The sequence below is a fragment of the Monodon monoceros genome, unplaced genomic scaffold (assembly GCF_005190385.1).
Source record: "Monodon monoceros isolate NGI ecotype Baffin Bay Population unplaced genomic scaffold, NGI_Narwhal_1 Super_Scaffold_21, whole genome shotgun sequence".
Taxonomy (NCBI): Eukaryota; Metazoa; Chordata; class Mammalia; order Artiodactyla; family Monodontidae; genus Monodon; species Monodon monoceros.
In genome coordinates this window covers 169,412,493-169,439,576 of record NW_021703778.1, presented here as the reverse complement: position 1 = coordinate 169,439,576, position 27,084 = coordinate 169,412,493, and the positions used below count along the sequence as shown (strand labels likewise).

At 46.5% G+C, this 27,084-nt stretch overlaps 1 protein-coding gene across 8 annotated transcripts in view; it reads right to left on the bottom strand.

Moving 5' to 3' along the window:
• The window catches only part of EVL (Enah/Vasp-like), a 165,158-nt gene that overhangs the window by 73,706 nt on the left and 64,368 nt on the right, over positions 1-27,084 (bottom strand). Inside the window, exon 1 of one of the 8 annotated variants that reach the window (XM_029237760.1) lies at positions 5,511-5,685. The exons of 3 other annotated variants lie outside the window; for them this stretch is intronic. In XM_029237760.1, coding sequence (XP_029093593.1) covers positions 5,511-5,521 — 11 coding nt within the window. In that variant the 5' untranslated portion in view covers positions 5,522-5,685. Of the gene's footprint in view, positions 1-2,527; positions 2,969-3,193; positions 3,516-5,510; positions 5,686-27,084 lie in introns of those variants that run through there. 4 more of the 8 variants (XM_029237764.1, XM_029237757.1, XM_029237761.1 and 1 more) reach the window with 4 other exon arrangements.

The window sequence follows — 27,084 nt, the reverse complement described above, 5'->3', positions numbered from 1 at the left end:
AAAAAAAAAAAAAAAAAAAAAAAAAAAAAAAAAAAAAAAAAAGAGACTGTTTGCCTTTTCTCTGCTCTGATGCCAGTGTCCCGGATGCCTGGACAGCTGGCTCCACTTCTCTGTGAAGTCTAGTGGAATCTGGAACAAACACTCCAACCAACTGTTGAGAGGGCCTGACATCCTTAGACTGAACCTGTCTCAACCCCTTCCCACACTTTCTCTCGAGGCCACCGACGCAGCCCTTCCCTTGGGGAGCCATCTGACAGGCCATGTGCACACGAGGACTGCTCCAACTTCAAACATATTTAAATTCCACTCTATGCCTGTGTCCCCAGAGTCTGTGCCTCTGATCACTTGTGGGAGTGGAACAGGTTTCAACACGGCCTTGGGACAGCTGTAGAGATCTGGCTGGGCCAAGGACTGGGGCGGTACGCGCATCCCCGAGGGTAAGTTAATCAATCGCCTGGGAATGAGACCCGGCTGAGCCTCGGCTGACACCCCTGATTATCGGCGGGGCGGTTCGGCTCAGATTCGCATCAGAATGAGTGCGTGCCATCCCCTGGCCATGGGGGCGGACGCAGACCCTGCCCATGAACAGCTCTAGGCTGGGAGGGGAGGTGGTGAATGAACAGATGACTGACGGAGAGACGCGTGGGCGCCACAGGAGGGCTGAGGAGGTCTCCCGTCTCCCATGCTATTAACGGTGGAAAATCAGAGACTACAAAGAAAGACAGAGATTAGGAGCCTTGATTCTAACTCTGACGGTCATTCTGGGCAAGTTCCTTCGAGAGGCTACAGCTAAGCTTAGCTTTTGAAAACACAGGAGACCTGGCTTCAAAGCCCAACTCTGCCAAGTGATACCAGTGTGACCTGGAGCAAGCAAGCTACCTTTGCTGACCCCGTTCTACCAGTGAGATGGGAACAGCAACGTAACACCTCCGAGGATGAGGGTCAAGTACAACACATGTCGAATCACATCAATATAATTAGCACAGTGCTTGGCATGTAACACTCAGAAAAAGGTACTGCTGCTACTTTCCTCTTTTAAGGGTTCAGGCGTCAAAGTCTAGACTAGCTCTCAACCATCTCCTGCCTCAGGAAGCCCAGGGAACACAACACACTCCCATGAGAAGAACTTAGAGTCGTTATGGGAGTGTTTCTCCACTGCAGACACTGGATTCTTTGAATAGGAGAAGACAGCGAAGTTTCAAGACATCTTCAAATGACTGGGCTACACCTCCCGGGACAGCAAACGCACAGCATGATCTCTGAGGGCTCGTTTGGTTGTGAGCTTCCGGAACTCACACTCGCCTGTGAGGACAAGATGTCAAAGGAAACACCAGCTGCCCTTAGAGACGGTCTTCCAAACCCTGTAGCAGAGGCAAGGGTGTGGGCTGGGCGGCACCGTGGGGTGGCCAGGCCGTGGGACTTCTTCCACGTTTGCTTATTCAAGCTCTGAAGGGCTGTGGAATAAGTGGTGACTGCTGTGCCCAGGCAGCTGACTACCGACTGGTCGCACAGGGAGCCCTGGCTCCATCACGAGCTGAGAACACACGGAACATCTGCTCTCCTGGCCGCTGCTCCAACAGGCCACACTGCGGAGCTCCGCTGGCACGTCGGTGGCCCAGCCATCTCCAGTATCGTAACGCAAGTAGTTAATTAATTCCAGCAAGTTAATAAATGTGTATTGCTGGGCACTGTTTTAGGCACTGAGGATACACTATAGTCAGCAAAACACAAAAAACCCCCCACTTTTGAACCTACATCCTTGTGGGGTGGAGACAGATGACAAACAACAAATTAAAAAGTCATGTAATACGGCAGAAGGTGACAAGTGCATTGGAAAACCAAGCAAGCAAGCACGGTAAGGACAAGAGGGAGACGAGGGAAGGGGCTGGGATTACCCGGTTGCACCAGGAAGGGGCAGACGCATCACTGACGCGTGCGGTCCTCCCGCCGCCGTGGCGCGCTGAGTTCCCGCTTCGTGCAGCCTCGTTCAGCCAACACTCCCTGGAAGCCGTCCTGCACCGGCTTAACCCCCACCGACCCAGCCAGTACGCAGGCTTGCACCCGGCCTTCCCCGAGTCCGCCCGAGTTGGGTTTGATTCACTTCCCTCCTTCCCACCACTGGCTCCTCCAGATCCAGCTGGATCCAGCAGGCAGTCCCAGAGGCTAGACCTCCACAGCACCTCCCAAATCTGGCCACTCTCCCGCTATGCCACTGGCTCCATCACTGGTCCCAACCGTGGCCTGTCACCTGCGTGACTGCAGCAGCCTCCCCGACGCCTTCCTGCCTCCATTCTTGTCGCGCTACAGACCCTTATCCACTCAGTGACCAGAGTGACTTTTCTTGAAGCTCTATCGGATGTCTTTCCCCTTGCGTAACCCCCTCCAAAGGCTTCTCGTGACACGACAAACACAGCCTGGACTCCTTCCGGGCTCCCAGGCTCTGCGTGATGAGGCCTGGCTGCCCCTCCGCCCCACCTCCCTTCACTCTCCCCTTATGTCGCTTCAGCCTCCCCGTTCTTTTCCTGACCTTTGGATGCACCAAGCTGTTCCCGTCTCAAGGTCTTTCCCCTCGCTGTCCCTCCCCGTGTGGTCCCTCCTCATGTTTTCACGCTCAGGTCTGGCGTGGCTGCCTCGTGCCCTCGCGCAGGTCGGGGGGTGAAGGCTGCAGCGGGCGTGAGCAGGGCTCCACCTCTGCCGTCGCTCTAGCTGGGCTTTCCGCTTCTCCACGATTTTTTGACTGTGCGCCCGCTTCCTACTGCCCCTAGTGCAGTCTCAGGACGTCTGTCTTGTTCCCTCTGTCTCCCTGGCACCGAGAGCAGCCCCTCGGTCCCTTTTAAAACTCATCCCTGGGACTTCCCTGGTGGTCCAGTAGGTAAGACTCTGCACTCCCAATGCACGCGGCCTGGGTTCAATCCCTGGTCAGGAACTGGATCCCGCACGCATGCCGCAACTAAGAGTTCGCATGCCGCAACTAAGAGCCGGCATGCTGCAACTAAAAAGATCCCACATGGCAAAACGAAGATCCCTCATGCTGCAATTAAGACCCAGAGTAGCCAAAAAAAATAAAATAAAATAATAAAAGTACAACTCACCCCTATCCTTCGAGTCTACCTGAGACCCCACTTTCTCCCTGAAGTACCTCCTGGCAGCCCCCGACTTCTCAACTCCTGCCGCGCCTCCTGTCTACACTCACCATGGTCTACACTGCACCGGACTAAGGACCTGTGATTCCTTCATTTCTGAGAACGCCGCCTTCCCACTCGACCAGCTCAGGGGCAGGAGTGCAGAGCGTCTGCATCAGGAGACCCGCTCCAGCCCGGGTCTCTCACTTCCTGGGCAACTTACTCCCTGCCTCTCTACCGTGGTTTCTTCCGCTATAAAGTCGGAACAATAAAAGCAATACTTGCTACCTTCAGGACCGCCGTAGGCATTAAACGAAATCATGCCAGAGAGAGCGTGCTATACGCCGGCACGTGCTCAGGAGAACTCCCCGGTCCCAGCCCAGGGTTGAGTGCTCAGAAAATGTTTCTTGACTGATGGATGGCCGGAGCTGGGACTGACCCGTTTTCATGATGGGAAGGCCTTTTCCATCCCCACCACAGGAACCACGGTGACCTAGGAATCCAGCAACCACATCTCTGTTATGTCAGCATGTGGAAAGCAAACCATCTACGGCTCTCACAGCTGCTGTACGTGCGGTCCCGCTGGCACCGTGAGCGCAGGCAGCCTGGTACGGAGAGGGTGGGTGCAGAGAACCTGGGTTTTGGTTTGGCTGGACCACTAACTCACTCACCAAAGAACAAGTTCTGCCCCAGCTCTGGGCCTCAATTTCCCCAACTGTGTATACCTCAGAGCTGGACTAAATAAGTAGTTTTCAGATTTCAAAATCATCATCACCAGCAACAATACAACTTCTTTTCCTCAAAGAAATATCGAGGAGTACTTTAAAAAGATAAAAGAGAGTGGATCTGGTTGAAGTGGAGGGTAAGATGCCTGAAGCACCACTAACCCAGGTGATCTACTGTAGATGGTCTCAACCTGCTTTCAAGATGGAAACTCCTAAGATTTCTACAACTTTAAAAGACTTTTAAGAACTGCTTTGCTTCCGCCTGGTTTACTTCTGATACTATTTTCTGCAGTCAGTAGTTGACAGGATAGAGTAGACTCAGCTTTTCAGTGTAGTTTCCGGCAGGTAATGACTTTGGCGCCTGCCCACTTTGGAAGCTAACGAGCCTTTGAAACGGAAAGTCTTGTTTGCTGCAGCTCCACCCACAAGTCCTCCAGAGCTCAAGGATGATAGGAAACTGGCTGCAAAGGAGCAGGGAAGGCCAACTGCGGCCCTGGCCTTGAGAGCTGCCAGCGCCTGGAGGAAGGGGCTCCGGCAGCCTGCCCAAGGCCGCGCCACGGCGCGAGAGCGCCGCCCTCTCCAAAGCTCCCCTGCCGACCAGAAGCATCAGACGGGCCCCACTTACTGTGTGTCAGCTGTCATAACTCCCTGCAAAATGCTCCTAGAGAGCCCGTGTTGCATCCTGGGAGAAAAGCTGGACGCAGCTGTTCTGGGTGGTTCTCCTTCCAGTCCCTCCTCAACCAGCCATGCAACCCTGAGCGAGGGCCACAGCCGATCAGAGGCCAGGCCTCCTCGCCCACAGAACAGCAGTGATGCCCCCTTCCTGAGCTAACCACCCAACACGGCTGAAAGAATCAAGAAAACTGGTGAAACAGCAGTTTGGGAACTGTGAAGTAATTTTTAAGGGGAGGGATTATAATTTATGCTGAGATGCAAAGCTGCAGTGAGCCGATCAAGTCAATGCCCCAAATCCCAGAGGATGAAGCTCTGTCCTACGAGCCACAGTATTTTACGGGGTCGCAGGGCAGGGGGAAATCATGTCTGAATTGTAATCTCACCTTTGGAAAGGGCGCTCACAATGACCAGTTCAGGACACAGACCGGCTGGTGCCCACACATGTGCTAAACCGCAGCAGCCTAAGTGATCCGCGGTCTAAAGTCAGTCCCAAGTCTCTCAAGCAAAAGGTCAGGGTTCTGCTGTGACAGCCCATGAGGTCTCAACTCGTACAAAAGGCACCCCAGCTCCTCCTTCTGTGCCCAGCATTCAGAGAAAACCCCCTGATGCTTTCAGGCCATTCTGACAGAAGAGCCAGGACCCGTCCACAGCACCTCTCAGCCAAGCCCCAGTCCCCTCAGATAGTTCAGAGTCCCCTCTACCATCCGAGGCAGGCATCTGACTTCTGAGGAAGTGATTCTGACACACACAAAAAAAGCCATTAAAGATGACAGGCATCCAGGGACACAGGCCAGTGTAGTGGACAGGCCAGCAGACGGAGGGGGCAGGCTCCGTCATAACCTGCTGTGTGACCGTGAGAGTGTCCTCTGCCCTCTGGGTCCTCGGTCTCCCCATCGGTACACCCAGGGGATCTGGGGAGATCTCTACAGTCCCCGTGATTCTCGGTCTTCTCTGACGTCCCTCTCTCCCCTCTGGTCCCCGTACTCACACTGTGGCCATGGCTGCACGTCTGTAGCACAGGGAACCCGAGGAGGTAAGTCCTGTATTCCCACCAGGCCAGCTGATCAGAGGGCACAGACCCTCGGAAGGCAGCAACTTGATTTTTAGACTCTACTTAAAACCAAACAGGAAAAGGAAGCTGAACCAGAGGCAACGGAGAAACAAACCCCAGTTGAGAACTGAAACCTCAGTAGAAAATAGAGAAACAGAGCTCGTGGTGCACAGACCCACCAGCGTGGGCTGCCTGAAAGCGCCAGGCTGCAGCCTCCAGCTCCAGCGCTTTCTGCAGGGCCGGGATGAGGTCGCAGCCGGGCAGGGCGTTTTGAAAGGTCAAGGGCCAGACTCCCTCACCGGTCAGGACGCCGAGGCCCAGCGCCGAGGGCTTCCTACAAGCCTTCATGGAAAGGTGCCCTGGTCCATCCTCCAGAGAATAAAAGACGACATGATGAGGTTATAGCTCGTGAAGGCTTTAGTTTTACCCCGGTATAAATTCTACACTTCTGTTGGGGAGACGCTTCTCACTAATGGTGATGTTTCTGTCAGCAACTTAGGACCCGAAAGGAAAATTTCTGAGGAATGATGGAAACCTGGCCTTGTCACTGGCTCATTAAGGGAACCTGGGCTTCTGTTTTCTCAGCTGTAAAATGGGGCTAATAATTCTTAGTTTGCTTGTCTCCACAGGGTCCTCATGAAGATAAGGTCCATTCCCAATCTTTCATTCAAAATTGACTGAGGACCCACCAAGTGTCATGCACTGTGCTAGAAACTAGAGACAAAACATTGATGGGAACAGCAGTTACTTGCCCTCAAAGGGTTTTTGCGGGTTGGAAAGGAAGAGACTGACAGGTTAGCAAGTTGATGTGTTAAGATGTTATTATTGATATAGTGGAAAACAGCTACACCGAGAACAGTACAAAAGAAAGATCACTTCTAACTAGAGAGCTGAAAGCACAGGCAGTGAGAGCTGAAGGCTGAAAGTGCATTTTCAAAGGATTTCAAAGATACGCATCTCCCTTTAAGCACAGCTTCAGGTTGCAAACCACAAACTTTGACATATTATGGTTTTCATTTACTCTTAGTTCAAAATATTTTCTGTTTTTCCCTGACTTCTTTTATCCATAGATTATTGAGAAATATTTTGTTTAATTTCCAAATATTTGGTGTTATCTTACCTCTGTTATTATTATTTATTTCTAATTTAATTCTACTGTGGTCAAAGAACATACTTAGAATTTCTTCTTTGGTTCTTCCTGGTATGACTGCAGCCCTTTTAAATTTACTGAGACTTGTTTGATGGTCCAGCAGGTAGTCCATCTTGGTGAATGTACTACATGCACAAGAAAAGAAGATGTGTTCTGAAACTGGGTGCATTTTTCTAAAAATGTCAATTAAGTCAAGGTGGTTAAAAGTGTGGTTCGGGGCTTCCCTGGTGGCACAGTGGTTAAGAATTCGCCTGCCAATGCAGAAGACACGGGTTTGAGCCCTGGTCTGGGAAGATCCCACATGCCGCAGAGCAACTAAGTCCGTGTGCCACAACTACTGAACCTGTGCTCTAGAGCCCGTGAGCCACAACTACTGAGCCCACGTGCCACAACTACTGAAGCCCGTGCACCTAGAGCCCGTGCTCCGCAACGAGAAGCCACCACAATGAGAAGCCCGCGCACAGCAACGAAGAGTAGCCCCCGCTCACTACAACTAGAGAAAGCCTGCATGCAGCAACGAAGACCCAACGCAGCCATAAATGAATTAAAAAAAAAAAAAAAAAAAAGGGTGGTTCGGATCTTATGTCTTTATTGGTTTGCTGTCATTGTTGACTTATTTTTGTCTAATTGTTGTATCAATTGCTGAGACAAAGGTGTTAAAATCTCCAAACATGGGCTTCCCTGGTGGTGCAGTGGTTGAGAGTCCGCCTGCCGATGCAGGGGACACGGGTTCGTGCCCCAGTCCGGGAGGATCCCACATGCCGTGGAGCGGCAAATCTCCAAACATGATTGTGGATTTGTATTTCTGCCAATTTTTATTTTATGTATTTTGAAGCTCTTGTTAGGTACCTATATTTTTAAGACTATTCTATCTTCCGGATGAACTGACCCTTTGATCAGTATGAAATGCCCCTCTTTACTGCCGGTAACGCTCTTTGTCTTTAAGGTTACTTTATCTGATATTAATGTAGCCATTGGAACTTTCTTACGCTTACTATTTACCTAGTATATCTTCTTCCATCCTTATTGGTTTTCCACTGCTGCTATAACAAATTACCACAAACTTATGGCTTTTAACAACACAAATTTATTACCTTAGTTTTGTAAGATAATAGTAGGCCAGCCATCTGACATAGATCTCATGGCCTCACTGGGCTCAACTCAAGGTGTTGGAAGTGATACAGTCTCTTCTGGAGGCTCTAAAGGAGAAGAACTTCCCGGCCTTTTTTTCAGATTCTAGAGGCTACCTGTACTCCTTGGCTCATGATATACATGTATGTTATGAAATAATCACCACAAGTAAGTTAATGAACATATCCATCCCTACCTTTTTTTTTTTAAAGATAGATTTTATTCATTTTATTTTATTTTATATATTTATTTATTTTTGGCCGTGTTGGGTCTTTGCTGCTGTGCACGGGCTTTCCCCAGTTGTGGCGAGCAGGGCTACTTTTCACTGTGGTGTGCGGGCTTCTTATTGCGGTGGCTTCTCTTGTTGCAGAGCACGGGCTCTAGGTGCGCGGGCTTCAGTAGTTGTGGCTCACGGGCTTCAGTAGTTGTGGCGCACGGGCTCAGTAGTTGTGGCTCACGGGCTCTACAGCGCAGGCTCAGCAGTTGTGGCGCACAGGCTTAGCTGCTCCCCGGCATGTGCGATCTTCTCGGACCAGGGCTCAAACCTGTGTCCCCTGCATTGGCAGGAGGATTCTTAACCACTGTGCCGCCAGGGAAGCCCTATCTCTACCTTTTAATTGGAATATTTAGTCCATTTACATTTAATTTATTGATATGATTGGGTAGAGATCTACCATTTTGCTACTTTTCTGTTCACCTCATTTGTTTTTGGTTCCCCTGTTGTGCCTTTCCTGCATTCTTTTGGGTAAACTAAATACCCTTTAGAATTCCATTTTAATTTTTCTATTGACTTTTTAGCTATTCCTCTTTACATTACTTTTTAGACGTCTTTCTAGGGATTAAAATATACATTCTTAACTTCGTACAGTATACTTAGAATTAATATTGTACACTTCATGTAAAATGTAAGAACTTTATAACTGCATAAATCCACTCCCACCCTTAACGGTATAGTAGTCCTATGCATTATATAATCTCAATAGAACGCTGTATGTGTGTTTGTATTTTTTAATTATGGAAAAAAGTCTTTTATATTTACCCATATATATTTATCCTTCCCAGTATCCTTCATCCTTTCCTAAACATCTGAGTTGCCTGGCATCCTTTTTCTTCAGCCTGAGGAACTGCCAATAGCATTTCTTGTACATCAGGTATGCCGGCAATAAATTCTCTTACTCTTCTTTTATCTGAAAAATGTCTTCATTTTGCTTACATACTTAAAGGCACTTTTTTTTTCTGAATAGAGAATTCTGAGATTTTTTTCTTTCCCTTTCAGCACCTTAAAAATGTTGTTCTACTGTCTTCTGGCATCCATGGTATCTGATGAGAAGTCAGCCGTCATTCATATAATCCTCTCTATATAATTTCCCTCCCGTTATGATACACTGCAGTTATGATACACTGCACAGTCCCAGCTATGCTGTCTTCCTTTAAAGGTATTGAGTTTGTCCTGGCAGTTAGGTAAATGATTGGCATGTCCTTTTATTGTTAACAAGCTTGGATTAATTCTTTCTTAAGTTCTACTTCCATTTTGATTTAGCCCTAGGGTATGTCCCTTACTCAAGGGCATAGTCCTTACTCCTAATGCGTAGCTGTTCTGGGGTCTCAACTGCATGCCTAGGTGCTGCTCAGTGAGGTCTCTTCATTCAGGTGGACAGGGATCTCCAGCATTTCCCAGCACTGCATGACCTCTGGCATCATCATTCAGCTTTTAGCCCTACAGAAGGGAATCTGTGCCAGGTCTCACGGAGAGTGCCATTCTACTCATGCACAGCCAGCCCTTAGCCAACAACCCCAAGTGAATTCCCTACACAAAACTCAACATGGCTTCCTCTTCCCTATTTCCTTGCCCTGCAACATCCAGCTATTTCAGTAGCTTGGAATTCCAACAACTGACTCGTCCGCTCACTAAGATCAACTTTTAGATTGGGTTCCACCATTCTGTGCCAAGACCAGAAAGAGACTCCAGGTAGAAAGCTAGAGCCACGTGGGGCTTATCATGTGTGCTTCTCCACTCAGAGTGCTGTGCTGCCTGTTCAATGCCTGAAAACAGCCAGGATTTAATATTTTGTCTGAGTTTCAATATCCTTCATATAGTTAGGAATTTTGTATATTTTGCTCAGTTTCACAGTCGTTTTTGTCAGGATGACAAGTCTATTACAAATACTCTGTCACGGCCAGAAGCAGAAGTCGATTATGATTATTAAAGTGCTAAAGGGTGTTCTTTTTCATTTCCTGAGCATTTCCTAAAGATACTAGTTTCAGTGTAAATGTCCTCACTGTGAGAAATGTGCCTTTCACTTTCATCCTTCATTTCCTCTGTCCTCCAAACGTGTTACTACTGCTTTTTCTTGGTTTCAGTAAGTAGGTCACAGGTAAGAGTGAATCTTTTGGGGGCATTTTTTAAAAACTCTACCATCTGGCTTAATACAGCCCTTGAGTAGGATTATGAGATGGAGCAAGAAATGTGGCAAGATTTATGAACAGGGTGTTATGAGACATGGACTCCAGCCCATGCTTTATTATTGGCACGCTGTATGTCCCTGGGCATTCACTTCCTCACTTTCGACCCTGGCTTCCTCATCTGTTCAATGAAAGGACTGGTTATATTAATAACTATGGGCTGCAGGTACACCACCAATTCCTACATCAACTGTGTCAGGGAAATAGAAAGTATTGGAAAAACAGGATAGGGGCTGTTGACACTTGAAGAGCAATTTAGTGAGAGAGTTAAGAAATGTCGTTTAAGGTAGCACCCTATAATGTGTTCCTATGAATTGAGCTCAGCACCTAGTATACTGTTTAGGATATAGTAGGTACAGGGTAGATGTTAGTTGCACGAATGAATGTATGAATGAACAAATGAAAGAGAAGGGCACCAAATCTCACACAGGATATTAAATGCTAAAGCATTTGGCCCTTGATCATGCTCAATAAACAACAACTATATTGACTTGAAGGAGGTGTTTTCCATGGGGCTAGATCCCAAAAGGAAGCAGAACGGTTGACAACGAATCACGAAGCTATACTAAAAGACACCTTACTTAGGGGATCTAGTTAACATCTAGTTGCTGTGTGGCTTGGGGAAGTCACCTTCTGTGGATTTTAGTTTCCTTTTCTTTAAAGAGACTAACCGCTCTTCTACTCTGCCTCAGTGGTATATTTCAGCATAAAAGGGTCTTTGACTAAGAAGTACAGAAAAAAATTATGCTTGTGTAATACTGGCTTTCCATGAGAATTTGTGTTAAAAAGAGGCAAAGTGTTCTGGGCAGTAGGTCCTTGTGTTCTAGGAGTAGAGAAAAAGAGGATAGAGAAACGGCTACACAGAATTAGTTAACATCATTGACATGTTATGAAAACCTACTAGCAAGGTTCACGACCAACTGTAGTCAAACTTGGATTTGTCCTTCAAGACCCAACTTACATATCGCCTCTTCAGTGAGGTGTCTAATGCCCTCCAGGCCCCCGGAGAAAATTATTCCTGCTGCTGTGTTTCTTCAGCATTTTACAGCATTATCAATAGTTGTCACAGATCACTGTCCTTTAGGTAAGGGCTACCATGTTTTATTCATCTTTTATAACCACCTGTACCCAGCACAATTCTTGGTACATACTGGGTGTTCAGAATGTTTGTTAAGCTATTCTGCTGCAGAGACTGGGACTCAAAAAGTACAGGAATTATTAGTGGTACAGAGAGGGGACAGGTACGGCCTTGTTTTTCAAATCTCAGCATTTGGAAAGGGAATGGTTGAGCCTTGCCCATAATACCACGGTCCTCTGCCCCAAGGAACTTCCATCCCGACTAAGATCCTGGCCAACTCACCTGCAGCATAAATCAGCAGGACCGGCCGAGGCAACTGAATGTTCCAAGGAAACAATGATGAACTCACAGGGGATAATGATAATATCTCTGAGAAGTGTAAGCACTATAAAAAAAAAAAAGACTTAAAAGAAAGGCAACTAATGAAGAAACCTGTGATATATAATAAGAAATATGTATCTGGTCTTCGTCCCTGTTTCTGGCTCATAGCTCTCAAAACCCTTGGAATTTCCAAAGTGTAAGAGGAATGGAAGCATCCTTTGTTATAATACTTGGCCTCTGGTCTTCACTTCCTGAAAGAGTTTTGTGTGATAACAGTGAAACTGATGTCTTTTGTTACTGATAACAAGCCCCTTTCAACTACCCTTGAATTAATGTTAACGAGGTGACTTTTGGAAAGCCCCTAAGGATGAGTGAGGGCTGGTTGCCTGGAGAACCAACCATGTGATTAGAGGGTTGTAACTTGCAACCCACAGCCTTGACCTCAACTTCCAAGGAGGGCAGAGAGGCTGATACAGTAAGTCCCCTACATACGAACCTTCAAGCTGTGAACTTTCAAAGATGCAAACGTGCATTCCATCAACGTCAGGCGTGAGTGACGTTGCAGCTGGCCCTCCGTCTCCTATTGCTGATGATCCTGCAGCTCTACCATCTCCCACCTCCTCTCCCTCCTCCAGTCAGTAACTCTTCTTGCCCGTTCACTCGATGCCAGCCCCCGTATGCCAGCTGTTGTACTGGACTAGTGTACTTTTCAAGGTACTGTCCTGTGAGATTAAAAATGTTTTATTGTGTTTGTTTTTTTATGTATTACTTGTGCGAAAAGTATTATAAACCTATTACAGTACAGTACTATATAGCCGATTATGTTAGTTGGGTGCCTAGACTAACTCTGTTGGACTTAAGAATAAATTGGACTTACGAACGCGCTCTCAGAATGGAACTCGTTTGTATGTAGGGGACTTACTGTACTGAGTTCAGTCACCAATGGCTAATGATTTACTCAATCACACCTCTTTAATGAAGCCTCCATAAACTCCCAAAAGGACAGGGTTGGAGAGCTTCCAGGTGGGTGGAGAGAATGTATCCGCAAGCTGGGAGGGGGGCACAACCTAAACGTGAGAACAGAAGCCCCTGCGCTCAGCACCCTGCTGGACCCTGCCTTTGATATCTTTTCCTCTAGCTGTTCATTCGTATCCTTTAATATCCTTTGTAATAATCTGCTTTCCTGAGTTCTGTAAGCTCTCCTATCAAATTAACTGAACCCCAGGAAGGGGGCATGGGAGCCTCCAATTAATAGCCAGTTGGTCTGAAGCCCAGGTAATAACCTGAATTTGTGATTGGCATTTGAAGCAGGGGGAGGAACAGCCTTGTGGGACAGAGCCCTTAACCTGTGGGATCTGATGCTATCTCCAGGTAAACAGCATCAGAATTGAGTTAAACTTAGAACACCCAGCTGGTACTGCAGAACTGCCTGATGTGTGAAAACCCCACACATCCGGTGTCAGAAGCGAAGCAGTGTTGGTCTACAAATAATAAATGCTGCAGAGAGTGTGGCGAAAAGGGACCCCTCCTACACTGTTGATGGGGATGCAAATTGGTGCAGCCACTACGGAGAACAGTATGGAGGTCCCTTAAAAGACTAAAAATAGAGTTACCATATGATCCAGCAATCCCACTCCCGGGCATTTATCCGGAGAAAACCATAATTTGAAAAGATACCTGCACCCCAATGTTCATAGTGGCAATATTTACAATAGCCAAGGCATGGAAGCAACCTAAGTGTCCATCGACAGATGAATGGATAAAGAAGATGTGGTAATATATACACAATGGAATATTACTCAGCCATAAAAAATGTAATAAAGCCATTTGCAGCAACAAGGATGGACCTGGAGATTAACATACTACGTGAAGTAAGTCAGACAAAGACAAATACCATATGATATCACTTATATGTGGAATCTAAAATATGACACAAATGAACTTATTTACGACACAGAAACAGACTCACAGACATAGAAAATAAACTTATGGTTACCAAAGGGGAAAGGGAGTAAGGGATAAATTAGGAGTTTGGGATTAGCAGATATAAACTACTGTACATAAAATAGATAAACAACAAGGTCCTGCTATATAGCACAGGGAACTACATCAATATCTTGTAATAAATTACAATGGAAAAGAATCTGAAAAAGAAAAAAAACAAAACAAAACTGAATCACTTTGCTTTACACCAGAAACTAACACAACATTGTAAATCAACTATACTTCAATAAAACTAAAACAAAAAAAAATAAAGTAGGAAGTGAAGCAGTATTGTAGTAGAGCAGTGTAACAGTAAATGAAACACACAGGAGTTTCTCCTTTAGAAAACCTATACCATGGGAAACGGAATTTGAAAATTTAATAAGCATGATAAAAGTTACTGGAGATATAAGGAAAGATTTAATAATGACGTGGGAATAAGCAGTGAGAAAGAAGAACCAAGCAATATTTTAGTATAAAAATATAATTGTTGAAATAACTCAATGCATAGCCTCAGCAGAAGAACTGAGAGAGATGAAAAACACAAAATCAGGTCAAAGAACTGACCTAGACACATCAGGAAGTGAAAAAGAGGAGGACAGCAGAAAAGTACCAGTTTCTGTGAAAAAGGCATCTGAGAAGGAAAGAAAAACAAAGAGATGAAATACTTGCAAAAATTATGGCAGAACTTTTCAGAATTCAAGAAAGATGTAAGACCTCAGACTGAAAAGGCTCACAGGGTGACAAACAGAATTGATAAGTAAAAAATGTAAGTGTGCATGTGCACACACAAGGATTATAATAATATTCAAAAACATCAAACAACTAGGACTTCCCTGCTGGTGCAGTGGTTAAGAATCCACCTGCCAATGCAGGGGACACAGGTTCAATCCCCGGTCTGGGGAGATCCCACATGCTGCAGAGCAACTAAGCCCGTGCGCCACTACTACTGAGCCTGTGCTCTAGAGCCTGCGAGCCACAACTACTGAGCTCGCGTGCCACAACTACTGAAGCCCATGCACCTAGAACCCATGCTCTGCAACAAGAGAAGCCACCACAGTGAGAAGCCCGCGCACCACGACAAAGAGTAGCTCCGGCTTGCCACAACTAGAGAAGGCCCACGTGCAGGAACGAAGACCCAATGCAGCCAAAAGGAAATAAATCAAACAAAATTAATTAAAAAAAATCAGACAGAGAGAAAATTCTAAAAAGTTTTCCAAGTAAAATCAGATGACCAATTAAAGAACAAAAATCAGAACAGACTTCTATATCCTAGCTGCAGTAAGACAACAGGATATTAGCTTCAGAATACTGGACGAAAAACTTTGATACTCACATTTCATACCTCGCTAAACCATTATTTAAATGTGGGGCGGGGGAAATGTACTTTCAGGTATAAGATCTTAGAGGGCTTCCCTGGTGGTGCAGTGGTTGGGAGTCCGCCTGCCGATGCAGGGGACGCGGGTTTGTGCCCTGATCCGGGAGGATCCCACATGCCGCGGAGCGGCTGGGCCCGTGAGCCATGGCCGCTGAGCCTGCGCGTCCGGAGTCTGCGCTCCGCGGCGGGAGGGGCCACGGCAGAGAGGGGCCCGCGTAACGCAAAAAAAAAAAAAAAAGAAAATTTACGATGGAAGAAATAAGATATAAAAAATGGGAGCATATAATTGAATACTATTCAGCCATAAAAAGGAGGCAGGTACTGACACACGCTACAGCACAGATTAACCTTGAAATCATTATGCGAAGTGAAAGAAGCCAGACATGAAAGGCCACATACTGTATGATTCCATTTACATGTGATATCCAGAATTCACAGATTAGTGCTGTCACGGGGCGGGGTGGGGTGAGGAGGGTCATTTGTGTCTGGATCTTCATTTATAAAGGTGACTGAGTGACGACAATGCCGTTCTAAGAAAAGTTTAACGTTACCGACAGTTTCCCTTGAAACAAGAGGTTTGGGATTGCGAAAGCACCAGTGTTGGTTAGGAGGCAGGAAGGAGCAAGGGGAAGGCAGAGGCGACAGCCCTTCTTGGAGTTTCCGTGGGAAGAGCAGAGCAGGGTAAACAGATTAGAATTGGCTGGTTTGAATAATTCCAGCAGGCTGTGGGGCCCAGGGGCTGTCCCTAGCTGTCTGGTACCTGTCCCAGGCTTGATTTAGGGCAGGGGAAATACTGGCCTGGTGTGTGAGTTAGATAAAGGGGGTGGCTGAGGGTATGGACTCCAGACTGGTTGGTCTGTACATGAAAGGTGGACCCACCAACAAATTTACTGTCTAGAGGAATTAGCCAGCCCTGGGAGGGGCAGTCTCTCCCCAGCCAGCAAGGCCCCCCAAAGATGTCAAGACATCAAAAAAAAACCCCATTAAAAATATAATTAATATGGAGGGGAGGGGAGGGAGGTATGGGAAGAGGTTACTTAATGAGTACGGAGTTTCCTTTTGATAAAAGTGATAAAAAGGCTTTGAAACTAAATAGTAGTGACGGTTGCACAGCACTGTGAATGTACTAAATATCACTGGATTGCAGACTGCAGAATGATTAAAAGGGTTTTTTAAAATAGTTAGAAAAATTACGGGGGCGGGGCAAAAATCTAGTGAAGCTTCTTATAGCCTGAGGTTTAATTTATGTTTGAATAAGCAATGATAATCAGTAACCATTTTTTAAGGAAGTGTATCTATAATTTTGAACAAAAATTCCAGATACACCAACTTGTGTGTGTGTGTGTGTGTGTGTGTGTGTGTGTGTGTTGGGGGGGTGGGGGAGTACTGCCGATGAGGCACAGAGGGAGGTCAGAGAACATTAAAGGCTGAGGGAAGCGCAGACACTGACAAGCCTTAGAACAATAATGATGATGAAAGAGGGGCAAGCATGGGTCACAGTAAGTCAGGAGCAGCACAGGAGAATAAAAATAGAATTTACAGCTTTCAATTCAATTTAGGAAAATTCAATATACATAATATACTAGAAGGCAGGGCGGGAGGAAAAAAACAAGGAGAAAAAAGCATTAAAAACAGAAATACAGACTAAGACAGCAGAAATCAGTGTATTACTCTGGTCACCCAATTTTTCTGCTTATGTACCTTCTAGAAATATTTAGAAAATTATATATCCTGCTGCATATTTTTAAGGCAACATGTATAATTTTTCACAGGAAGTGTAGATGGTTGCGAAGGATTTAATATTTAGAAACATCATATATGGTATATGTGCACTAAATACGTTAAATTTATAAATGCAATTTAAGATGTAAGCTTAAGTTCTTTCAATTTATGAAAAACGTCTGCCATAAAACTTAACTGGTAGAACTTGCTTGCTCTATCAAACCATCCGGCCAAATCAGTTTTACTTTCTATCAGAAAAAGTTTGACTAACTTTTTTAAAAAAATTAATTAATTATTATTATTTCTTGGCTGAGTTGGGTCTTTGTTGCTGTGCGCGGGCTTCCTCTAATTGCGGTGAGCAGAGGCTACTCTTCGTTGCGGTGCGCGGGCTTCTATGCGGTGGCTTCTCTTGTTGCGGAGCACAGGCTCTAGGAATGCGGGCTTCAGTAGTTGTGGCGTGCGGGCTCAGTAGCTGTGGTGCGCATGCTGAGTAGTTGTGGCACACGGGCTTAGATGCTCCGTGGCATGTGGGATCTTCCCGGACAGGGGCTCGAACCCACGTCGCCTGCATTAGCAGGCAGATTCTCAACCACTGCACCACCAGGGAAGCCCTTGACGTTTTTTCTTTTTAATACATTTATTTATTTATTTATTGGTTGCGTCAGGTCTTTGTTGCTGCGCGCAGGCTTTCTCTAGTTGCAGCGAGCAGGGGCTACTCTTTGTTGCGGTGTGCGGGCTTCTCATTGCGGTGGCTTCTCTTGTTGCGGGGCATGAGCTCTAGGTGTGCGGGCTTCAGTAGTTGTGGCACGCAGGCTCAGTAGTTGTGGCTCGCGGGCTCTAGAGTGTGCAGACTCAATAGTTGTGGCCCACAGGCTTAGTTGCTCCGCGGCATGTGGGATCTTTCTGGACCAGGGCTCGAACCCGTGTCTCCTGCATTGGCAGGCGGATTCTTAACCACTGCGCCACCAGGGAAGTCCTGTCCTTGACTAACTTTTGAACTCTAACATGCTTATACACAGCACAGTGAGAGAATTCTTAATTTTAGAACAGAGAGCTACACGTATAAGGCACGGCACTTTGCACACGTTGGCAGCCTAGATGAAATAAGAGCTCCCCTCTTTGGTATTTTCTTTTTTTTTAAACTTATGTTTTTTTTGGCTGCATGGGGTCTTCATTGCTGCACGCGGGTTTCTCTAGTTGTGGTGAGCAGGGGCTACTCTTCATTGTGGTGTGTGGGCTTCTCATTGCGGTGGCTTCTCTTGCTGTGGAGCACGGGCTCTAGGCACGTGGGCTTCAGTAGCTGCAGCACGTGGGCTCAAATAGTTGCGGCACGTGGGTCCTAAAGAGTGTGGGCTCCAGTAGTTGTGGCTCGCAGGCTTCAGTAGCTGTGGCTCACAGGCTCTAGAGCACAGGCTCAGTAGCTGTGGCGCACGGGCTTAGCTGCTCCGCAGCATGTGGGCTCTCCCCAGACCAGGGCTTGAACCCGTGTCCCCTGCATTGGCAGGCAGATTCTTCACCACTGTGCCACCAGGGAAGCCCCTGGTATTTTCTATAGATGCTTTCTTTGGTCTGCTCTCAGGAGACTCTCCTTCAAGGCCAATGCATTCTCAAATTATTCCTCTGTTTGGTCTACTGAAGGTTATTATATCCTGAGGCAATGAATCTTCATAAGATTTGGAAAGGGCAGGCGATACGCCTCTCTTCCACACAGTGAGAAGAGAGGAATCATGAGAGGTGATGTGAGGAAGGGGAGCCAGCATAGCACAGGCACACAGAACTGGGAACTCAGGGAACTTACTCCCTTCAAGCTATCTTTGCCAGTGTAGCCCCAGGAAGTCTTAACACACCCCCAGGAATGAATGTGCCCCAGTCTGAAGATGGCTGTGCTAATGTAATAGTCATGACCTACCGTAAGTGGGTTAAAGTCACTGGTTAACAGACGGGGATTTGTTGGATTTCAAAAAAAATAAGAACCAGAGTTATGGAGTCAACACAAGACAGTTAAAACAAAAGGATACGTCAAGATTGAAAATAAATAAATGGAAAAGTTATAAGGCAAATATAAAGAGAACATCATTAGCAATTTTAATATCACACAAATACAATTTAAGGAGAAAAACATGATTAAGGATCCAGAGGAATATTAAATACAAAAAAAAATCATGAGCACATATATATGTAATATAGCTTCAACTATGTAAAGTAACCAAAAAATTATGAGGAGAAATAGTTAAATAAACCATCCCAGTGAAATTTTAGAAACATATGACTTATTAGATCTTTCTTAAAACAGAGAGATACAAAGTAAATAAAGTGGGAGGCATTAGCTCTCCACTCAGCTATTCCTTGCTCTAAAGTTATATTTGTTTAAAGTTAGAAAACTCTAACTATAGAAAGATATGGAAAGTAAATTAAGGCCCCTCTCCTCTCCTCTGGTCCTCTCTCCCCAAAGAGAACCATTGTTCATGCTGGGGAAAATGTCTGTATGGAATAAGGGGTCACAATTTTCATTTATCATGGTCCAGCGCTGCTTCCATTACACCCACGTCAGGTATAATGCGGGGATGGACTAAAATGAGCCCTGCTTTGTAGAGGGACTCGTGCAACTTAGCATCTCAAAAAGGGATGCCAGTGTAACAATCAGGCACACTGAAAACGTCAGGCTAAGGGAGAGATGCCCACCACGAAGAACCACACATCATACAATTCCGTTTATATGAAATGCCCAGAACAGGCAAATCCATAGAGACAGAAGTAGATTGGTGGTTGCCGGGGGAAGAGACTGGGGGAAATGGGAAAGGACTGCTAATGGGTACAGAGTTTCCTTGTGGGGTGACGATAATGTTCCAAAATTCACTGTGGTAATAGTGGCAAAGCCGAATATACTAAAACCCCTGAACAGTACGCTTGAACTGGATGAATTTTATGGTATGTAAATTATGTCTGAATAAAGCTATGATTAAAAACTAACCCCAAGGGCTTCCCTGGTGGCGCAGTGGTTGAGAGTCCGCCTGCCGATGCAGGGGACACGGGCTCGTGCCCCGGTCCGGGAAGATCCCACATGCCGCGGAGCGGCTGGGCCCGTGAGCCATGGCCGCTGAGCCTGCGCGTCCGGAGCCTGTGCTCCGCAACGGGAGAGGCCACAGCAGTGAGAGGCCCGCATACCACACACACACAAAAAAACAAACCAAAAAAACCCCACGAAAACAAACAACAAAAAAAACTAACCCTAAATGTAGCGAATATAATGCTTCCAAATGGATTATGAATTAGTGGGACTTTGAGATTGTTGAAGAAAACCATTCTGGCTCACATCAGAAACAATACCGAGTAGAAAGGACCTCACGTAGGGTGACAACCCTCAAGTTATTTCAGCCTTCTAGAATATAGAGAATATAAAATGAATCAAGGGGACACTTGACTAAAAAGACCTCCCCAGAATCCAGCAGTTGCAGTATATGTGCTCTTTGGCTTCAAGGCAATGCCTATGAACTTGAATTATGCTCAGGCTTCAAGGGAAGCCTACGAACCTAACCCAAGAACAATTCATACCTCAAGCTATATGTTGAGTATTTTAACGTTTCCAAGCCTTCTGCCTCCTTTCAGTGATTTCCAATGGTTTTAATGATCATCTGAAGATAGAAGGACACATTAGGTAGTTTGGGTTAACTATAAATCAAATAAATCCAAAGGAACACAATAATGAGGAACCATTTTTTATCATCCAAACTGGAGCTTTTTGTTTGTTTGTTCCTCAGAACTTTTGGTTTGGCTTGGTTTTGGTTTTATTTCATTTCAGTGAATTTAACATCCATATGGATCTGAGTAACCACCACCGCAATCAGAGGATACAGTTCCATCACCCCCTAAACCTCCTCCATTGTCCCTTAGTGGTCACACGTTCCCTCCCCCCCACCCCCCGCCTTGCTCTCACTGATCTGTTCTCTAGATCTATAGCTTTCTTTCATAGAATGCTATACTAATGGAACTCTACGGTATGTAACCTTTTAGGACGCTTCCTTCACTCAGCATAATGCGTCTGAGGTTCATCCAAGTTACTGTGTTTCTTAAATAATTTGGTTCTTTTTTCTTGTTTTGCAGAGTAGTACTCCATTATACGGATATACCACGAATTGTTTACCCAGTAAGCCGAAGCACATTTGAGTGGTTTACAGTTTTTGGCCGTTATAAATAGAGCCACTGTAAACAGTCTCTCTCTCTCTCTCTCTCTCTCTCTCTCACACACACACACACACACACACACACACACACAGGTTTTTACGTGAATGTAAGTTTTCATTTCTATAAGGTAAACATCCAGGAGTGAGATTACTGGGTTATATGTTTAACTTTATAAGACACTGCCAAACTGTTTTCCAGAGTAGCTGTACCATTTCTGTTCCTACCAGCGATGCAGGAGAGCTGCATCCCCACCAGCATTTGGCATTGTCAATATTTTCTTCATTTCAGTCATTCTAGTAAGTGCGTTGTAGTATCTCATTGTAATTTTAATTTGCATTTCTCTAATGACTAATGATGCTGTGTACCTTTTCATGTGCTTGTTTGCCATCTGTATATCGTCTTTGGTGAAATGTCTATTCAAGTCTTTTGCCCATTTTTTAAAAATCAGGCTGTTTTATTACTGTTAAGCTTTGAGAGTTCTCTATACATTCCGAAGACAAGTCCTTTGGGATGAGCAATTATTTTTTCCAAGTCTGTCTCCTGCCTTGTCAAAATTATTTCAATTTGATTAAGTCCAATTCATCTCTCTTTTTCTTCTTTTACGAATGGTTGCTTTTGCTGTCATGTCTCAAACCCTTTGCCTAACCCTAGCTCATGAAGGTTGTCTCAAGATTTCTTCCAGAATTCTTATAGTTTTGTATGTTACATTTAGATTTAGCAACCATCTTGAGGTAACTTTTGTATAATGTGTGGGGATTAGATCAAAGTTCATTTTTTGGCAGATTAATGTCTAATTGTTCCAACTCCATTTGTTGAAAAGACAATGCTTTCTCCATTGAATTGCCTTTGCACCTTTGTCAAACATCAACTGACAAATCTGTATGGACCTATTTCCGGATTTTCCACCCAAGTGTCCAACATGTCTCTAAGTCATCTTGCAAAATCACAAGGCAAGCTTGTTGGTATCTCACACGTGTCTCAACATCAGAACTCAGAACCTGAATCAGAAACAGTGATTAGGTACTTGATTCATTTATCTTTGTGCTACAGGCTGTGGAGTATGTAACCCATGCCCTCTCCAGGCTGGACCACACATGGAATATTGAGATCAATTTTTTTTTTTTTTTTGCGGTACACGGGCCTCTCACTGTTGTGGCCTCTCCCGTTGTGCAGCACAGGCTCTGGACGTGCAGGCCCAGTGGCCATGGCTCACGGGCCCAGCCGCTCCGCAGCATGTGGGATCTTCCCAGACCGTGGCACGAACCCACGTCCCCTGCATCGGCAGGCGGACTCTCAACCACTGCGCCACCAGGGAAGCCCCGAGATCAGTTTTTGATACTGCAATATGAAAGGTACTGGCCACCTGGAAACATTCTGAGAGGGTGACTAAGATAGTGGGGCAAAGAGAAATCATAACACGTGAGGACTGGCTGAGAAAATTGGGGCTGCCTAGCCTGGAGAGATGAAAGGAAAATGTGAACACTAGCTCCGGACCTACGAAGTGGAGCTCACCGGAAAGACGGAGTACTTCTTTTACGGGATCTTTAGGGAGATGATTAGGACCAGTGGCTAAAGCAGGCACCGTGCTATGTGCTGGGAGCCCAGAGACGGACAAGATATGCTTCCTGCTTTCAGAGGGGGAAGCCACAGGAAAGACTGTTTTGTTTTGACGTGGGCCATCCAAGCAATCTTAAGTGCAACGGACATCTGCTTTATAGGAGACCGGATTGAATAACTTGTTTGCCGCTGATTTGGCATGGTTGCCAAAGGTGGCCCAACAACTCTATTTTTGAACAAATGACTTGTTTCTGTCTTCGGGTTTAATGGCCTCAGGAAGAGGCTCAGGCCACGTGAAAGAGATCTGCCCGGGGTCTCCAAACAGTGGCTGCAGAACTGAATTTGTAAACCAAGCCTCCTGATGCTTTGTCCAGGACTGCTTTTTACTGCTTGTCAAATTATTAGTCGACACTGTATTTGCTGAAGACTCAGTAACCCGGTGCCTCCTGCTGTATATATAGCGTCTCCTGGGTTTTTCTGACCCTTTGGGCTTTCAGTCTCGCAGGCTCACCGTCTCAGAGGCCTTTAAAGAGAAAGGAATCCTACATTTGGAATTTCAACACTTTTTTTCAATGACAAGATGGGGGAAAAAAATCATATCAAATCAGACAGGGCTCTTCTGAAGATTTTAGGTCTGCTCTGAGCTGCTTCTGGGTGACCTACTACTCTAATTAGGCTGGAAGTAGACCTGGCTTTCATGAGATTCAGGCTACGGCTGGAGGAAAAAGTTGTCAAGACTACTTAACGTCATCAGTGCCCACAGTAGCATCAGGGCATTCCGGGAATTCACTGATTCATTCCATAATTCATTCCATCGAGTAACCATCAACACAGACAAACAAGGAGCACAAACAGCACTGAATGATTTAGTATTAACCAATATACCCAGGACAGGACAAAGCAGAAAAGTAGCTAACGCTTCAGTTTATTGCCAGCCCCTTCCTTCCCCAAGCTCCCCAAGCAAGGGTGCGGGACAGGAGGAAGTCGCCACAGGGCCGAGGCGGACAGTCCCACCTCTTCCTTTCTGATGTGTGCTCAGTTACAGAAGGGAAGAAATAACCCCAGTCCTTTCTAGCAGACAGAGTTCTGGTGGGGATCAAAGGAGATGACCGATAGGAAAAGTGAAAAGCACTGTACTTAAGGGAGAGATTTACTCATTTAACAAGCACGTGCCGGGCACCCATTAAATGGCATGCACCATGTGAAATTTCATAGATATAAAGTAAAATAAAATACATCCCTGCAGTCCAGACAGTCAGATATAACACACTGTTGCAAGCACAGTGATGGGAAAGTACAGGGTGATGCGAGAGCTCAGGAGGGGTCCATTCCCAGGCTGGGCAGTTAGAAACGACGATTGTGAAGATATGGCATGAACAGGGTATTAAGGCAGCAGAAGACGGCACTAGATTTTAGAAAATACCTCACTCTCTTTATTTTATATGATGCACGAGATAATCTGCAAAAGTGGGCCATGATTTTACTATTACCCTTACTGTACCATAAAGCAGTGGCTCCCAACCAGGGAGGTTACCGGCACCTGGCAGGTAAGACCAGGGATGCTGTAGATACCCTATTAATACAATGCACAGGGCAGCCTCCCCGACAAAGGGTTACCTGGCCCCAGATGTCGACTGTGCCAATGTTGAGCAGGCCTGCTGTAAAGGAGACAGGCCTGCAGAGGAGAAGCAACTCGTCCAAAAGGCCACAGCAAGCTAGTGGAAGGGCCGGAACCTGAACGCCGGTCTCCCGTGACCGAGCACCTCAGACAGGTGTCCCAGGTCATAGCCTGTACAGGTCTACACCTGGGCAGCAGAGGGAAAGCATGAAGGACAATGGGCTGGGGCAGTAGCTTGACTGATGCTGGAGGACAAACCTGAGTCCTAGTCAGAGCAGCACAGACTTGGAGCAGTGAGAGAGAGGAGGGAGAGAGAAGGGGAGAAGGAAAAAGGCAAAGGAAGAAGCAGGCAGCTGGCCGTCTATTTCTGACCCTTAGAACCCTTTAATGCTTCTACAGCGATCTGCACTTAAAGAAGTGGGTTTCACACTCTCAGTCATCACAACAGCCTCACCAGCGAGGTGGGAGAGGTGAAGATAAAAATATACTCACATTCTCCGAAGCCCAGAAGGGCGAAATGCTGTACCCAGGGTCCCTGAGCTTTGCAGAGAGAGGCAGGACTCGACGGTCAGCACCCTCTCGGGCAGTCGACAGGCGCTGCACCCCAGCCCCGCACCCGCCGCGAGTTTCTCGGCCCCCCTGCGGCCCACGGAGGTGGGACAGGTGTCTCTGAAAGGGCTCCCTGTGACGGCAAGCACGCACGCCTCCTGGTGAACTGAGGCCCCGAGCAGGGAGGCACTGCAGGCCTGGGCCGCTCCCTGTTTCGAGATCAGGTGAGCCTGCTGGCTTCTCTGGGCATCGCTGCCTGTGCGCACAGTGAGAGAACCACAGATCACCTTTGAGAGCCCTCCCTGCTCTGAAAACGGAGTCTATGCTATTTTAAAATTCTCTATTCCTGAAGCCAATGATAGTGCTTTTAAGTGTGGCCAACAAAAACTGTTATGGGGGAGGCAGCTGGTATAGCTTAGTGCCTTAGCCTACGCTGACAGGAAATATAATTACTTCGTTAATGAATTAATTTTCAAAAAAATGAATCCTTAAGAAAAAATCTCTGTCCAAATATCCTGGCTGCTGTTTCAGGCAGCTTTGCTGATGACGGTTTAGTTCCTGCTCACGCTAACATTTCTCCTGTGACTGATGCCCTGACTGGGCCTCATGGCGTCGGGGACACACAGGGCAGGTGTGATGGGACGAGCTGGGAGTGGGGAGTCGGGAGACAAGCTACACCTGGTTGGGTCTCAGGGAAACGAGTTACCTTTCAGGGCCATAATCTCCTCATCTTTAAAATGAGGGACGGGATTAGGAGGCCACCTGCACACAGCCGACACTGTCTCAAAGTATTTTAAGTCTCAACTGGTCTGAGTCTGTTTCTTCATTACCACGCTGCTTGTGAAGATTAAATACAACAATGAATGGGGAAGATTCTTGAAAAGTAAAACATTTCACTTGTCAGAGGGGTGTGGAGCTTAGCACTCCGCTTAATTAATACACGGAAGGCCGTGCATATGGATGCCAGTTTATACATGCACAGGGGTCTTCAGCAGCAGTTCTCAACTAAGGAAGCGCAGCTCACCCGGTGTGTCAGGAAAAGTTCTACAGAAAATTGCATTGCAAGTTATTACTATGAAGTATCAACGTTTGCAAGAATTACCTTTTTCCCCATCACCAAGATGAATCAAAGTTACCCCTGTAACATCACTCTTGCCAATTTACATTACAAGATGATCTTTTTAGCAGACAGGTGGAATCACATTCCATACAACCCTGGGTGGGCATCCTCTAAGCGACTACCACCCATCTGACAGTCACTTCCTGGTTTGGGGGACTGTCTTCAACTTCTGCTGAATTCCATTCCAGTTTCATCAGTCTAGATCTAGCTAATAACAGAGTTCATGGTTTAAAAATCTAAAAAGACCCTATCAGGCTGGCCTGGAATCTATGAACTAATGTATCTGTTTTTGACACATGCCACTAAAATCTTTGCAGGATGACAATAGGCACATAGTCCACGGAACTCTGCCTCTTCCGGATGCCCACTCACCCAGCACTTCAGTAGAAACTCCTCAAGGTCGTCGCCTTGAAGTCGTCTACTCGACAGTGACAAGATAGATCCAGCTGCTCCATCTGTCAGGCCCTAAAGGAGGTCACAATCTCCAGCTCTTCACAAAGCATCCTAGGTCTAAAATTTTAGTAATAGTCAACCTCTATTTTCCACCAACACCAGTCTCTTTTTCAACCTTGAGTTCACAGCCAGGAAATGGTTGCCTAAGGTCCTGCCCAAACTGATTCAGAACAGACCTACCTGAGAACCCAGCAAGGGAATACGGAGGGCAGACACACTCTGCTCCATCCACCTGTATCTACTGCAGCACTGTGTCCTCTGGGAAACCACCACCAAACTGAGCCATCGGGCAGGGATAGTGTTTTGGTCATCTCTGCAGCCCCAGGCCCTGACACAGGACTGGGTTCGGGCTGCTGTATAAATGGAGGATTACTGGATGGAGGAAGGCTGACTTGGGAAGTACAGTACATTATAGTGAAACGGCCTGACCTTGGCACCAGAAGGCCTAGACAAGCCCAAGCTCTGTCCTTTAGTAGCAGCGGGACTCCAGGCAAATCTCTTTACCTCTCTACCCTTGGCCTATTTCGTCACCTGTAACATGAGGTGACGGGTCCTTATTCTGCCTAGGACTGATGAGACGACAGCAGACCTGGAAGCCATGGGTATTCTACAAAGCAAGTGCAAAAGTGACCCGCTGGGGCTTCCCTGGTGGCGCAGTGGTTGAGAGTCCGCCTGTCGATGCAGGGGATGCGGGTTCGTGCCCCGGTCTGGGAGGATCCCACATGCCGCGGAGCGGCTGGGCCCGTGAGCCGTGGCCGCTGAGCCTGAGCTCCACAACAGGAGAGGTCACGACAGTGAGAGGCCTG